We start from the raw sequence: 16,199 nt of genomic DNA, 5'->3' as shown, positions 1-16,199 counted from the left end.
TGGCATTAAAATAACACGCAGTGATGTGCAGCGGATAAAAACCTGGCTTTATTTTCACGTGCGATTCGTTTGTAATGTACTGATTTCCTTCAGGAGGCTGTTGTCTGCACTGTTTTCTGCTCGACCTCTGCAGCAGCAGTATGGCTGGCAAGTGTACAGCAGAGAGTTTCTTTTAGTTGTTTACTAACACCACGTAAACCTTTCCCTTGCAGTGTTTAATGCCCTGGTGTCCTTCTGCATGAGAGACCTTTTTGTAGCTCTTCAGAAGATGCTTCAGCTAAAGCCAGATAAAGACAAGAAAAAGTAAGCGTGTTAAATTACATTTAATCAATAAAAAGGGCTTTTAAAATTAATAAAATATAATACCATTTTTTAATTATTATTATTAATAAAGGACCCTTTTTTTAATTTAAAAGTCGTCCCTATTTCATGCCAGGGATGTCCCTTATAAACTAAACAGCAGCCATGTTTAGAGCCACAGACACTTCAAGCTACGAATCAGCTGTAGAAGTCTGTATTAATGTATTCATTTGTTTGACTTTTTATTGTGAAATTCTTTGACTGTTTTAATGATTTATACATTTCACTGAAATGCACCAAAACGTTTGTGTTGTGACAGTAGCAGATTCAGAGTCTTGCATACCGGTATATTTTTTTTTATTTAAAACTTCACTAAACAAGATGTCTCCCTCATTCCTAGGCTGGTGCTCCCATCTTCTAGTCCTAGGTGGCAGAAGGCTCAAATCAACATTAAAATGTATCTCGCTGGTCTTGTTCAGGTAAATTTCACTTTCTGTCTGCAGCTCATTTGGATTGAATCCGTTAGTGAAAATACTGTACATGTCATCTTGATTTGTGACTTAGATGGTAAGAAGAGAATATCAGCTTTGTCTGAAGAGGTATCAACCCCCCCTTTGTACAGTATTTATTGTACCGAGTCAGAAAGTATCACAGAACTAATCCCTGCCCGTTGAAAACGTACACTTTATTTTCCATCTTAAAAAAAGTGCAACTTATCAAATATCTGTACCGAAGATGACATCAAGGGTTAATTACAGGCCCAGGATTCCACTTTCACTACACTACCAGCAAATAAAAAAAAGATACTGTTTAAAAACAGGAACAGAATACATAACCTATTCCATTTTTTCTTTTCAGCTTTTATCATGTTTGACAGAAGCTTCTGTTGTAAGCGCTGTGCTGAGACATGCCAACCAAATGGTACCTTACTACCTGTGCCTCCCTAAGCAATGCAGACACTTCCTGAAGGTAAGGCAAGCCTCACAATGATGTGCTGCACATGTAAATGATGCATACATATTCATCTTGATCAAAATATGCATTTAAATTGTAATATATAATGATCAGGTGGCAGCTGGCATTAATCAAACATCCCTATAACATTATAAAATGGAAGCTATGCATTTTTTATGATGTTTCTTTTTTATGTTATCAATGTGCTAAATTTCATTTTCTTTTTTTATTTATAGCAATTGATCACCCAGTGGAGTACAGGGAAAGAGACAGTCCGAGTTCTGGCTTTCCTAGCTCTCAATAAAATCTGCAGACACAAGCAAGATGTGTATCTTAATCCAGTGCTCAAGGTACATTTTCTGGAAAAAAAAAAAACCAACAATTTTTGTACTACAGGGTTGATTTGATCAGCCTATGCCTTGCCTGGTTAAGCCACAGCTGGATTGTATTGGAGCATTACACGGCACCCTGGATTGAAACAATATATAGACAGCCATCTATTTGTGGGATTACCCCTTAGAAAACAGCAGTACTGTAAAATCCAACAACAAAAAAAATATCCCCAAGAATGTTTTCAAAATCTTGCACGGATAGAATATTTACACAAGATCAATAGGTGTATGTGTTGTTATTCCTAGACCTGACTAGAGGCCTGCAGTGTTGAAAGGGTTAAATATGTTCTGATAATGTAACTTGTTACTGCATAGATTTTCTCACAGACCCCAGCACAGAAAATATGGTGCATGTTGACAGTGTTGCAGGTGTTAGTTGCTCAGCAAGAAGCTCACAGGTAGCTGTTTTGAGGTTTATGGCAGGATGGTAACTTCTAGACAGATACAGAGGCTACAAGGATACAGTAGTACAGCTTGTTAAACGTTACTTGAACCAGAATATATGCATAACTTCGTTCTGCACCCTTCTAACTGTTACGAAATGGACACAGCCAAAGATCAGGTCTGCGGCACACTTTCACATGTGAGTCAAGTTATTTAACATCCTATTTATTACAGTAATTTACACATAGTCTGGTAAGAGTCATAATACAATCTGTAAATAACTTTTTTACAGTAATTCATTACATTGCAATAATATAATACACAGTACGCAATTTAAATATAGCTGCGCAATACTAGCTTGTGGTCCTCTGCTCTTCTGTAGTACGAGTAATTCAAGCTTACAGTTTTTAAACCACACGTGCAAGAAAGCCTTTATTGTCACGTCTCAAGGTAAATTACACTGCATGAAACTAGAATTGTTAAGGCCAGAAAAAGTTGTAATTATATATATATATATATATATATATATATATATATAAGATTTTGAGATGTAATAAATCTTGTAGGACTGATGCTTAAAGTACTATAAAATCAATCAGCCTATTAACTTTAGATATGTGGGAGTAGTGCAATCCAAACATAGCGTTTTTACCTGGAGTCCACAGATTATAATTAAAGATGTCCTTCTAATCTTTGTTATATGTTGAAAGTATGGTGTTGGACATTTTTTTACCTCGTTTCATTTTATTGTGAGATTCATTTCTTACACGGTGCCAGCATTACCCAGATTACTGACGCGCTTATATTTTTAAGCAGTGGCATGTACATATAGTTGATGTTGGTCATTGTGATTTGCTTTATCATGATGCCGCGATGGCTCTAATTGTACATTTACAGCTGTGGTGGGGGATTGATGTGAAAAAGTTTGCACCCTAAACTATGCGTGACATTCTTTGTTTTCTTTTCCAGCAAATGTACATCGCCTACGTGAAGAACTGCAAGTTTACATCTCCGAGCGTCCTCCCAATGATCAACTTCATGCAGAGGACCCTGACAGAAATGTATGCCCTAGACACACACGTTTCCTACCAGCACAGCTTCATATACATCAGACAGCTGGCCATTCATCTTCGCAACGCAATGACCATGAAGAAAAAGGTATGCTCATTCCGGGCAGCGAGTAGGGTTTTTCATTCTCCACTTTCAGTATACAATGCTGCAATGCAGAGGTGTTGCTGAGTTCTCATGAATGGTGTTGAGGGTATGCAGAATGCAGAATCGGTTTGCCCTGATAACGACAGACATGTGTAGCTTTAAATAGCTGTGCTCTTTGTGTTGATCATTCCTGACTGTGCGCTGAAATACTTTTCCATGCAATGTCTTCTTCAATAGCGCAGCCAGGAATGCCAAACGGCATTATTAAGAAAATACTGGGAAATCTAACTTGTTTGCAACGTCATTGTATCGAATTGAACATATAGCAACACAACGTAGAGTACAGCTGTGGCCAAAGGTTTTGCATCACCCTGTAGACTTAACTAATTTTGCGAATGAAACCTGCTGAATAACGTTACGTTAATATGTTGAATTACACACCACCGCTTTGTAGTTTTCCATATACTTAACGAAAAACTGACATGTTGAAAAATGTGACTTTTTGAAATTTAACATGAACTACTGTTATGGCTTCCGGTAGACTTTTGCGATATAATTTGTGTCTCTATCATATCATTTATGTCTCAAAACTTTTGGCTATAGTTGTACGTGCATGGTGTAAACACACACAGAAGCCTTTAAACAAAACCAATGGGAATGGGTACATACACACACACATTAGTAAAAAGTAATGCCAAGATGCATATTATAATTTGCTTCAACAAATACTTGTCAAGATGTGTTCATTTTAATAATAGCAGTCCCTACAGAAAAGGGCCTCTTTTACTGTCACACCTGGTACAGGTTGTTAGGTAAGGAGGTGTAGGTGCTCATTGAGCTCTGACACTGGCTGCTGTTCCGTAAGCAAGGATTCATTTGATTTGGGATGCTGCTTCTTTTGCAGGAGACGTATCAGTCTGTTTATAACTGGCAGTACATCCACTGCCTGTACCTTTGGTGTCGAGTGTTGAGCACACTGTATCCCAGCGATGTCCTGGATCCGCTCATTTACCCATTAACTCAGGTGATCGTAGGCTGTGTCAAGTAAGTAGATTTGAAGGGGGAAAAAAAATGTTCTTTGAACACGAGTTGTTTAAATAGTGTATTGATGACTAATTGTTCTTGATTGTTTTTGCCTCTCTAACCATAGACAAGTTTAAGCTTTGAGAATACGACAATCTTATTTAATTTATCCTATTGAATGTGTATCTATCAAGCTTTTAGGTGTGAATCTGTAACTTTTGCTATTTATTTTCTTTTCAGTATCCAGTATATATGTCAAAATAACAAGTTAATGAACCAGCAGATGGCAGTATTCTCCACTTTGCTGTTTGTGTTTCTAATTTGTGTTTTCTGTGCAGTGTGTTGGTGAATAAATTATATATCCAGTGCCTTGCAAAAGTATTCAGACCCCTGACCAATTCTTTCATATTACTGAAATACAAATGGTACATGAAAATTTCGTTCTGTTTGATATTTTATTTTAAAACACTGAAACTCAAAATCAATTATTGTAAGGTGACATTGGTTTTAGGTTGGGAAATATTTTTTAAGAAAAATAAAAAACTGAAATATCTTGCTTGCATAAGTATTCAACCCCTGTGCCGTGGAAGCTCCCAGTTTACACCGATGAAAGAAATTGCCCTAACGAGGACACAATTACCTTACCATTGGCCTCCACCTGTGAACCATTAAAGTTGCTGTCACATTTTCTGGATAAAAACCCCACTGTTGAAGGATCATTGGTCAGGCTGTGAATCTGAAGGATATATATATATATATATATATATATATATATATATATATATATATATATTCCCTCTGTAAAATCGTGATGTAGTCACAATTTTAAACACTGATCACAAGATCTTGTAATTAATAAGCACATCACTATTAACATACACCTAGTTTAAATTCTTTACCTTGCTTTAGTGGTACTGAAGCTCTTGAGATAAAGGCAGCTTACACGAGACGGTGTCGCTAGCGCTAACGTGCTGTCTTTCTTGTGATTTCTTTTTTAACCAGGCTGGTTCCCACAGCTAGGTATTATCCTCTCCGGATGCACTGTGTTCGGGCTCTGACCCTGTTGTCTGACAGCACCAAGACTTTCATCCCTGTTGTTCCCTTTCTTCTAGAGGTAAGATGTTCTCAAGCGCGTTGCGTGATGGGTTTGTTAATGGTTTGTGTTCCCCTGTCAGGAGCTGTTCTCCCAAGAACAGGCCTTCTTGTTGGAGGGGACGGGACTGTTAAAAGTTTCTAAATTGTTTGTGAAAAACTTGGCCATCAAGATATATTACAATTATTATTAATTACAGCATAATTATTGTGCAAGTCCCAGCATGTCGTCACGATCGGCGCCCCCTGATGGCAGTATAGTGTTAACTACACCACACTCTCCCAGTGAACTTCCAGTGTGAACAGCAGCTTCTTTTACTGCAGCATACAGTGTTTTTTTTAAACTAGACACAATTGCATTGATTTCTAGTAATGTCCTCGATTCAGTAACTGTACCTGCCTCTAAGGTTGCATTAGTTATTAGTGCTATTAACAAGATCTCATAGGACAGTGTAGTACTGTATAGTAAAACACAGCTGGCTGCATTAAACATACCAAAAGTATATTTGTAAAACAAAAAAACAAAAAGTTAACAAAAAAAACCCCACCAGAGCAAAAATAAATGTACTTATAAAAATGTAAATGTGTACTTTTATTTATCAGCCCTCTATATTTAACATGCTTGTGTGACCACATTCATATAGACTGTCAACACCCGCATGGGGCTGCAGAATGTTTTTTTTTTTTTTTTTTTTTTTAATTGAGGTTCAAAAAAAAAAAAAAGGTTGCATGCTTCATGCACAGTTTTTGGAGTCTTGACTGCATAAACAACACCTTTATCAGGTGTGGTGAGGGGTACAAACTGTCAACATTTTCCATGGCTTTAAGAAAGCACTTGCACCTCTGTGCTTCGCAACGCTGATATCAGATCTGCGGTCACAGCTGTCATGAGAACAGCAGCTCTGAGACGGCACTAGCCGAGACCACCGGAAAGCAGCGGGGGTCAGGGACACGGAGCTTTCTCGCATGAGTGGTCAGTGCAAGGAGTTGAGAACAGTGCACTGTTTTGACCAGATTGTGATGAAGAATGGGCCCTTGTGGTTTGCGCTTGCTGTGAGCGCCCTCTGTAAACCACATCCTCCAGGACTGGAAACCAGCGTTCAAGCCTCCCCTCCCTCCTCCCTTTCTGCAGTACATCTACTCATTTGCTCCTTTCTTTCACTTATTTCCTTCCTTTTTTTTTTAGAAAAGAAAAAAGATTGAGATCGCAAAACTAGAGTGGCAGAAACTGTGTTTTTATTTTTTTTCCTCTTTCTCGTCTCCGCATTGGGGTCGGTGATAACGTGCTTCCTTCTGCTTTGATACACTGCAAGCATATCAGACCCAGTCCAGACGTTACCACTACGCACACCGAACTTCCTCCCGGCTCCCGCAGCCCGACACCACATCCGATGTTTGCAGAGCTAGTGCTGCTCTAAGCATGCTCCGTGTTCAAAAATATCCATACCTCGGCTAGTACTGCAGTGCATTTCTTAAAGAGATAAACTGCTGAATACTTCTGATTCCTCTCTTTATATATATATACGCATATATATATATATATATATATATATATATATATATATATATATATATATATATATATATATAATGTATAATATATGTATGTAATTTAATTTTGGTTCACAATTGTACCACACTAAAACTAACCTGGAATGGAATAGAATGTGTTTGTTTGTTAAATCTATAAATCTATAACTTCTGGCATTTTGGCTTACTTTTGAATTAGACAATTAATATATACATCTGTGCTTTTGGAGCATAAATCTTTCCCTATTTTCTTTTGTTGTTGTTAATCTGTCAGCATCTATATTCACTAGTCACATGTGTGTTGCTGTTTTTTTTTTTGTATCAGGTTTTGCAGCAAGTTGATTTTAACAAGAAGCCAGGTCGCATGAGCGTGAGACCTATTAACTTTGCTGTGGTCTTAAAGCTGTCTAATGCAAATCTGCAGGAGAAGGCATTCAGGGTAAGTGAAGCACACCTTTGTCACCTTGTGACTTGTGACCGAGTGCATAGTTACTAGGATGAGGAGATTAGAACACGGAACTCTAATGCATTACCATAGCTTCCTGTGTTCAGGGGATTGGCCAAGGGTATTCAGATGATTCTCTTTGGGTTTTCAGTGAATTTTTTTACTGTTTTATTGATGAAAAGGTTTTTGCTTGCTTATGTACGGATTGAAATTGAAGTTGGTTTGAAAAACAAAACACAATAAAACATTTCTATTGGTAATCTGTGATTGTAAGGCTGTTCAGACACCAGTCTCATTGCATTGCAGGCTTTATTTTAATCTATAGAAAGTCACGCCTGTACTTTTAACTTCTGTGGCTGAGCTTGTCTAATAAAGGAAAATGCAGAATTATTCAAATGCAATGAAGTGTGAGTCTTGCCCTTGTAAAATGCAGAATGATTCAAATGATATGAAGTGTGAGTCTTGCCCTTGTAAATATACTTTATTCTACAGGTTTGACAAATTAAATTGAAACAAAGTTAAAAAAAAAAAGGTATGTAAGATCAAATTAAAATCATTGTGGGCAGGCCTGTTTAAATTCAGTGGATCTCTGTTTTGTAGTGCCCTTTGTTAAATCACTGTACTGTTTGACGTGTGATGTGGATCGTTTCTTGATGTGTTTGCTCTCTTATTTCAGGACGGTCTTATCGAGCAGCTGTATGATCTCCTACTGGAGTATTTCCACACACAGGCCTGCAGCATAGGCTTTCCAGAGCTTGCCCTTCCCGCTGTGATTCAGGTATCCTACCTTTAGCTGTTAAACAGTGAACCCACTATCCCAATCAGCTCTGCCCTAAAATATAATTATCGCTGCCTGTTCACAACACTCCTCCGTAGTTTAGATACCCTGTCTGCCTCTGTGCCACCCTGTTGTTCAAAACAGGCACGCTCCGGCAGAACTTACTCTACCAAACCAAGTCTTCACTTTCCCAGTAAACTGGTATGATCTTAGGGTTAATACTTCAGACTTCCTGGGTCGTTTGTATGTCACTTGCGCGTCTCTCTGTGTGTATGAAGAATTAACCCCTTTTAACTCACTGGTAATGAAATCTTTAGGTAAAGAAAGGATCCCCTCAGAGGGCTACATTTTCCTCCTTTACGTGTTTTCACACACTCCATTAAAAGTGTTTCTGGTTTCAATTTGTTGATTGTACAGCGCAGGCCAAAAGTTTTTCATCACCCTATAGAATTAGCTAAATTTGCTTCATAAAGTCGAATGGAATCTGCTGAATAATGTTACGTGTAACATATTGAATTACATGTACTTAACGAAAAACTGACAAATGTGACATTTCGAAATCTAACATGAAATACTGTATTACTATTATGGCTTCCGGTAGACTTTTGCGGTATAATTTTATAGTTTCTTTGATTTACATGGTGTTTTAAATAAAATATCTAAATTATGTTCATATAGTTTTTATTTTTAATTATGTCTCCATCCTAAAATTCTAGATGATGCAAAACTTTTGACCATAGTTGTAGTTGCCGCTGGGACTCCCGTCCTGTGCTTTTGGCTCCAAGCTGTAACACATCCTGCTGTAAGGTCTCATGTTGTCCCTTCATGACACTGCATCTTGAGTCAGATCCAGATATTTTTCAGTGTCAGGTTTCTAAAACAGCCACATCCTTCAGTTGTGTGCCAAAACCAAATACAAACATATGTGTTCCTGCTGAGCGATATGTGAGGCTTACAGTACAACTACACAGCTGTGTCTCTGCTGGCTTTCCATCATTTATTCATGGTTTCTAGGTCGTCCGATTTTCATATTAAAAAGTTTTCTTACTGTATTTACTTACTGCAACCAAAACTTCAGTTAGAGATTGCATAGGTGTTATGAGTGCTATTCAGATTATACAGGTGACTGTCTGGGTTTATAGTAGTAATCCTCAAATAATGTTCCCCCATCCGCATCTCCTTAAGAAATGTTGGATTAATTCAATGTGTTTGCATGTTGTGCTTGACTGCTCTCATACAAACAGTGTGGGCATCACCTGTGCGGTTGTGTCATGAGTAACCATGTGAATAAGTGCAGTTTCTAAGGAAGTTTTTAAGCGTTTAGAATGTGTTGCATGCCCACATCAAGGGTCTATGTCGTGAGAAATGAATTAGCTCTCCCTCACATCACCCTTGTCTGAGGCTGTGTCTTAACAGGCTAGTTACTTTTGAAAGCATAATACTGTAATCTGAACATTCTCCCTTTCCAGTGGCTTTTTATCTACCATTCGGAGTGGTTCCTCTTATATTGAGATTCCAGGATGGAAATGAGTCTCCTATTGCATAGCAGTTTGATCCATTCCTGGTTTTACTATAAATTTAATAAGACACACCTGAGCTTGTTACCTACCATATACACAGTTGCTTTTCAAGCTCATAGTAAAACCTGGAATGGGTCAAACTGCTATGCAATAGGAGTCTTCATTTGTTTTTCTGTCTAAAATGTCTTTCTGTTGGCCATTGTTTGGTTTTACATGTACTTTTGAACCTTTTCAAGGCTCGTTTATTGTTAGTATCATTCTTTCTTTTTTATAGACCAGGGGCAGGTTGCATAAAACAATTTTAAGTATTAAGTTTAAGGTCAAGGATACAATTTCCCTTAACTAGGGTAGACTTAAATGTGTTAAGCAGTTTTCTGCAACACCCGTAAACTCAAGAAACACTTAAGGGGAAGAAAACTAAGGGGAAATGCAACTGGCCAAATCTTGGTTAATGGTCAGGGCTGTAGAGTCGTGTTTAGCAACAGTTGTCTCTTAAAGCCAGAAAATGAAAAAAACAATTCTAAGAATAAACCAAGGGGGCTTCATTTTTTTTAAAATGTATTTATTTATTTTTGTATTTTGGCACTACCAAAGAACTATTTGTCTTTGTATTCTTTTCAAACCCATGAGCAATTTTCAACAGGATTCTACACCTTTTAAATAAAAACATACACACTTTGAGCTCAGTGAGCCTTCAGAATGGGAAGCCCTGATTTTTTTTTAGGTTCTGTGGTTTTATGCAAAAGCGCTGCTGACTGCAGACCCACAAATAAGCTCTTCAGGTGGGGCTCTGAGGCAAATGAATAGGATATTGACTGTGGTTTGGGACAATGGAAAAGGTCTAGAGCATGGCCTCTGCATGCACTGGTATATATAATGTGGGAGGACCTGGGCTGTGCTAACTAGTTTTTTTAGCATTACTTCAAATTTATAAAAGTGCTGTGCCCCTTGCAATTAAATAATTAAGCACCCCGAGGGGAGATTCATATTGCTGCTTTCATATTGAATGTTATGGAAACATCTTGGACAAAATGGTCAAAGGTCATTTTTAGTGTGGTGGTCCCACACTAAAACACACAGTCGAGATATATAAGTTGAGTGAAAGAATATTTTGCATCACGTTATTCCAGCGATTTTCTTAGCAAATACCTTTTTTTTTGCAGGGGCCTTGATGCTCCAGAAGTAAAATTCTTTGTGTTTATCTTGCTTTGCTTTGAGCAGTGCTGAAATAAAGCCCTTTCATTGCACTAATGAAATACTTTATCAGACACTAGAAGTAGACCACTACTAGTCTAGCACATGCTTAAACCATGCAAAAATGTGCCAGAATTCACCCCCCTCCCACACTCTTCGAGCCCTCGCCACTACACGCCTCGGTGACGTGGGTGCGCCAGACTACCTTGCAAGTGCCACATTCTTCAAAACGAATTGAAAACCCTGTCAAGGTCTTTATAGGAGTCTAATAAAAATCAACCTCTTCACTGCCACAGATTTTTACCCTCTTGCTGCATTAATGAAACAGTTCTCTTACTTTGAGATAGTGTTTTCACATCTGGCATACAGTTTTGTTCTGTGATTCTATCAGTGAAGTTCCATTACATATATTTATATGCAGTGCTCTTAGTGGGGGTCAGTGCTTTATTCCCATTAGAATCACTCATTAAAGGGGGGGGGGGGGATACTGTTCAGGTGTTGGTTTGATTCGCTCACTCCCTGACAAGGCTAATCAAGTATCTGAAGCTATATTCGGAGATGTATTAAATTCCTTTTTGGTGCCGCTGTACAGTGCAGTATATGCTGAACAGAAGCAAGGTTATCGTGCCGTGGTTGAGCTCGTTGGCTTGTGCCCTTAAAGCTTCGAGAGTGAAAGAGACTCGTTTGTGGTTTCACAGCCTGGTCTTTACACAGCTCGTCATCCGTTCAGTAGATGCATTCTAGTTTGTTTTTCAAATGAGATGAAAGTGAAAAAAAGGTGTGAATCCAGGTCAATAAACAAGGCAGGCCAATGTTATCTTTGCATGGCAGATGAACACACCATTGGAAAATGATTTATATCTTCTGTATATATATATATAAGCTTTCCCTTTTGGCATTCTATATAAATGAAAAATGTAGTTTTCAACTGATTAAAATCATCTAAAGTAAAGGAAGCACTAAAGAATACTACTCATACCCAGGATCATGATACAGTCTACAAATTTTGTTTCAAATAGTTGCTCTCAGGATGCCTCAGCGCTTGGTAACTGCATTTCTTTGCTATACAAAACAGCTTTTGGTTCCCACTTGTTTAGTTTTTTTTGCTTTTTTAAGTTCCAGTTAATGGTTTTTGACGTTTTTACTGTAAACGCAGCAAACGCATGCAAATAATGATGCATTCCCCTGGTTGAGTATTGCAATAAGTAAACCCAATACATTTTTCTAAGTAACCCGTTATTCAAATGTTCAGATTGCAGGGAACAGGGTTGTGACCAAGTTTTCTGGGAAATGATATCATCTAGAGACCACAAGAGTATACATTTATTTGGTCGCTGGGCCGGTTACTGACAGGACTGTTTTTTAAATGCTAGGAATACAGTTTTATTGTTTTATTCTGAAATTTAAAAAAAAAAAAAAAACTTTTTTTGTTGTGACTTTACAAAATGTGATGAAAATGTCACCTGTTTTGAAATTTTTGATTAAAAAATATAATGTGGCTAATTTATCTTTTAGACCTTGTCAAAATGAAAGGTAATGCTGTAAGTTGATATTAATATGCCACTTCAGCTTAGTTTTAGGATTCTTTCTGATAAATTGAAAGCTCTTTCTAGTCGTGTAAAATGAACGGGTAATACTCTCGGTTTTGAATATATATATATATATATATATATATATATATATATATATATATATATATATATATATATATATATATAAAAATCTATATCTATATCAAACCAAGGATGGCCGATTCCACTGCATCACAATGTTATATAGATGAGAGGTAGGTTAATGACTAGGTAATGGTGAGAGCGTTTATCACCCTCAGTTACTAATTCCACAATAATGCTGCAGCAGCTGAAGTGCTTTATTTTAATTATGCAATGAAAATTGGAAGTAAATTAGGTGTTTGTTCAGTTGCCAGCATTAGATATGGGAATTCAGTGCCTGTAATCATTGCAGGTACCCTTCACAGTCGATACGAAAAAGTGCGAGCTAGGTTTAAAGGTGACAAGTCAGTTCGGAGGAAACCATATATGTGTTCTGCACATTAATTATTAAAGGAAAGTAAACCTTTACACTAACTGCCATCTTCTTTCTTCCCGTCTCTCTCTCCCTTGCTGCAGCTGAAAGCTTTCCTGAAGGAATGCAAAGTGGCCAATTACTGCAAGCAGATCCGGCAGCTGCTGGACAAAATACAGGAAAACTCTGCCCACATCACGAGCAGGCGACAGAAAGCCACGTTCAGTGTGGCTGACCGGGTGGCTGTGGTGAGTCTGACATTGTTCTCCTTTCTGGAAAGTCAGGCGGTCTGCAGCCGCAGAGGCTCCCTTAGGGGAGAACATTAGAACATGATTTAACCCTTGCAAACAGCAGTGTGCATGACGCCTGCAAGGCTGACTGTTTCATGTTTCATCTTCATGTTTCATCTCTCTTTGGCTTCAACCTGTGATGCCACAACTTGGAAAGAAAAAATCTCGCAACTACATTGACCAACAAACCGCAAATACATGCTTAAACCGATCGGTATATTGGAAAAAGGACCAAAAACATCTAACCAACATCTCGCAGAAAAACAGCGTCAGTGTTCCATTGTTGTTTGCCTGCAACAGGGATTTAACAAGCAGTAATCCCCAAGCATCCATAACTCCTAAGAGCATAACTCCTAACGGAGGTGCTGTTCAAAGCGTTTGTTGACTTAGTTACATAGTTTTCCCTTTAGTACAGAAGCTTGCAGTATGAAGTCTTAAGAAGGAAATAAAGTGCAGGGAAAACCCCCTGTAATTGACATGGTTTCCATTGTCCAGTTCATGGTTCTCACAGACAGTCATGGTTTCCTCTACAGATGTCAGGCGGTCCTGACTCCCCCAGCCCTCCTCCCACCCCCTCTTGGAAAATGTGTCTGAGACCAGCTGAGCTTGCGGTACACAGACATCATAATCAAATGCTGACCACCTGTTTTTACGCATCTGCTTCCGTGGGTTAAAACACTAACAAAACACTTTGAACTCTCTGCAACATCCCACTGTGAGTTTCCTATGAAGGATGCACTAATGCATGTTGAAAGTAAGCATTTGATATATATATATATATATATATATATACTGGTATATCAAAGTTAAAAATTAAGAATTTGGAGCAAGTCAGCAGTGATCCGTGTCCTAGTTCAGACTAAAGTGGATCCGTCCTGATATTTGTTTCTTTGGCCTGACAGAAATACTGATGTAAAAAGGTTTCAGCGACCTGCTACATTTAGAGGATTAGAGTCAGCCGCGGCTCCTAGCTGGACTTGAGTTACACTTGAAAACATCCGCAGTTGCATTTGCAACGACTTCATGCCAGGTTTCATTGGAGATCTTAAACCCTGATCCTATTAGGATTAGTGCATTAATAAATATTTAAAAATGGAATTAAAAGGGCTTTTTGCGTGTAATCTAAATCTTCGAAGGTGTGTCATGCACTGCTCGTAGACAGCTCGGCACCAGGTCCTTTTGTGTCTCGCGAGGTTTACAAATAGGATGAGATATCCTTCAGTCTGTTTACTGTGTCTTTCCGTTTTAGCTACAGGGTAACCTTGTCGTCACCGACTGTAATCTACACAGTTGTAAGGACACACTTGTTCCTTTTAACATTGCATCAAAACCCCCCACCTCCAAGTGTGTATAATTAACGTATATTGACCAATTATCAGCTGTGTAAGTTTTGCAAACATTTTGTTAGATGCTTGTTGAAAATGGGAATTTGAACGAGACCTTGCCCCAGCGTTGCTGGTATTGAAACAGAAGCCAGTCATAGAAACACATACATCAGTAATCATCTTAATAAGTCTCGTTTGGAGTGCAGCACCAACAGGCTCCTATATGGATTTTAAAGGTGTTGGTATTTAGATCATTAAAACCGACCCCGTTGAGCTTAAGCCAAGATTAATCTTTTCTAAAGTGGAAGGCACTGTAGATGAATTCCGTTTGCATACATGCTTTAATGGAAGATCATACAAGGCAAGCTCAAGCAATGTTTGAGATGATAACCCTAAAACGGTTCACCGTTGCAAGCCTGTAAATGAGAGAACTCTCTCTGGTATATTCTCTTAATGCCTTGAGTGCAGCCACGCAAGACAGTACACGACCCCGGTATAGTGGCTCAATAGTTAATAAAGCAACTACAAGGTAGTATAACGATTACCTCTTGAGATTCAGTATTTTCACATATCCGGCGGACCCTGGAACTAATTCAGTCGGATATGACGAGCTTCTGTAACTGGATTTAGCAGACTGATACCTGGAAACTGCTGTTGTTTATCTCACACACACACACACACACACAGAGCGTCAGGGTCTGAACTTGCGGTTTGGATCGTCCTGGTCCTGTTGGCTTCATTGTTCCAGTAGAGGATGTTCTGTTGATGAGGGTATAGTTTGATCATGGATATGTATGGTGCTGGTGAGGTGCTGTATGTGGGTGAACTTGCTGCAGCTACAGTCATTGCGAGAGCCAGTTGGTTTGGGTCACCATTGTCAGGTAATGGAATATTAAGACGGAATGAGATGAAAATGGGCTCTTGTATGAAGTTAATAGCTGAAAAAAAGTAGTTTTGGACACATAAAATATTTTTCATTGAAAATTGTTTTTAAAAATGGGGGGGGTGGCATCCTTGTATGAGGTCATCATGCATTTGCATCTTTCATATGCCCCTAGACTAGAGGCTTTTTTTCCCCATATGAAGTCAATATGCATGAAAGGGTTAAAAAAAAACATTGAAAAAAAAATTGAGCTGCTGCTAAAAACAATAGCCTAGCTACTTCTGGGTTTAAATTGATTTGTAAAAAAGGAAAGCAAACGTTTATTAGTCATTCCTAGTATTCTCTCGGTGAAGTCGGCGTGGTGTGTTTCTCTTTAAGGATCGGCTGCTTCAGAAAGCATTTCTTTTTTTTGTTTTTTGTAACCGCACAGTAAATTGTTATAAATAAGTTTAGATAACTGGCGACTGAAGCGGCAATCTATTACCGTTTATTGGATTTCGAGGTCAGGTAATCTTGTTTGACCCGATCAATACCCTCATCGGAAGCCTGTAGGGGAAAGTTGGAAGAGATTTTTCTTCTCTCACTTTTTTTTTATTTTTTTTTATTCCTATTCCATTTAGCCGAATTCTTCTGATTCTGAGTTGCAGTTGGTAAAATTGCAGGCCGTAGTTTTAATAATTGCAATTAGTGCCTGGAAGGTAAGAGAAAATCATTTTAAAGCTTTGGGACCACACAAGCTTTAAAATGATTGTGGTTATTTAATGCCAAAGTAGCACTAGCCTGTAGATAATTCAGTCCAGTATTAGGTGCAGCAGAACAGACAATGTACATTTTCAAAATTGCTACTTTTATCTGCATATTGATATTTCATAGTGTTGGTTTAAGTTTTTGAAATCTGAGATGGCTGCA

General features: G+C 38.3%; 1 protein-coding gene across 1 annotated transcript in view; it reads left to right on the top strand.

Moving 5' to 3' along the window:
* Positions 1-16,199, top strand: part of LOC131698834 (nucleolar complex protein 2 homolog) — a 28,859-nt gene that overhangs the window by 5,591 nt on the left and 7,069 nt on the right. Inside the window, exons 6-15 of the mRNA XM_058993230.1 lie at positions 213-303; positions 701-779; positions 1,159-1,269; positions 1,491-1,604; positions 3,000-3,188; positions 4,090-4,229; positions 5,211-5,322; positions 7,156-7,269; positions 7,952-8,053; positions 12,897-13,040. Coding sequence (XP_058849213.1) covers positions 213-303; positions 701-779; positions 1,159-1,269; positions 1,491-1,604; positions 3,000-3,188; positions 4,090-4,229; positions 5,211-5,322; positions 7,156-7,269; positions 7,952-8,053; positions 12,897-13,040 — 1,196 coding nt within the window. The remainder of the gene's footprint in view (positions 1-212; positions 304-700; positions 780-1,158; positions 1,270-1,490; positions 1,605-2,999; positions 3,189-4,089; positions 4,230-5,210; positions 5,323-7,155; positions 7,270-7,951; positions 8,054-12,896; positions 13,041-16,199) is intronic.

Source organism: Acipenser ruthenus, chromosome 20, assembly GCF_902713425.1.
Source record: "Acipenser ruthenus chromosome 20, fAciRut3.2 maternal haplotype, whole genome shotgun sequence".
Taxonomy (NCBI): Eukaryota; Metazoa; Chordata; class Actinopteri; order Acipenseriformes; family Acipenseridae; genus Acipenser; species Acipenser ruthenus.
Note: the sequence above shows the minus strand (reverse complement) of the source record. Positions and strands in the feature narration are given on the sequence as shown.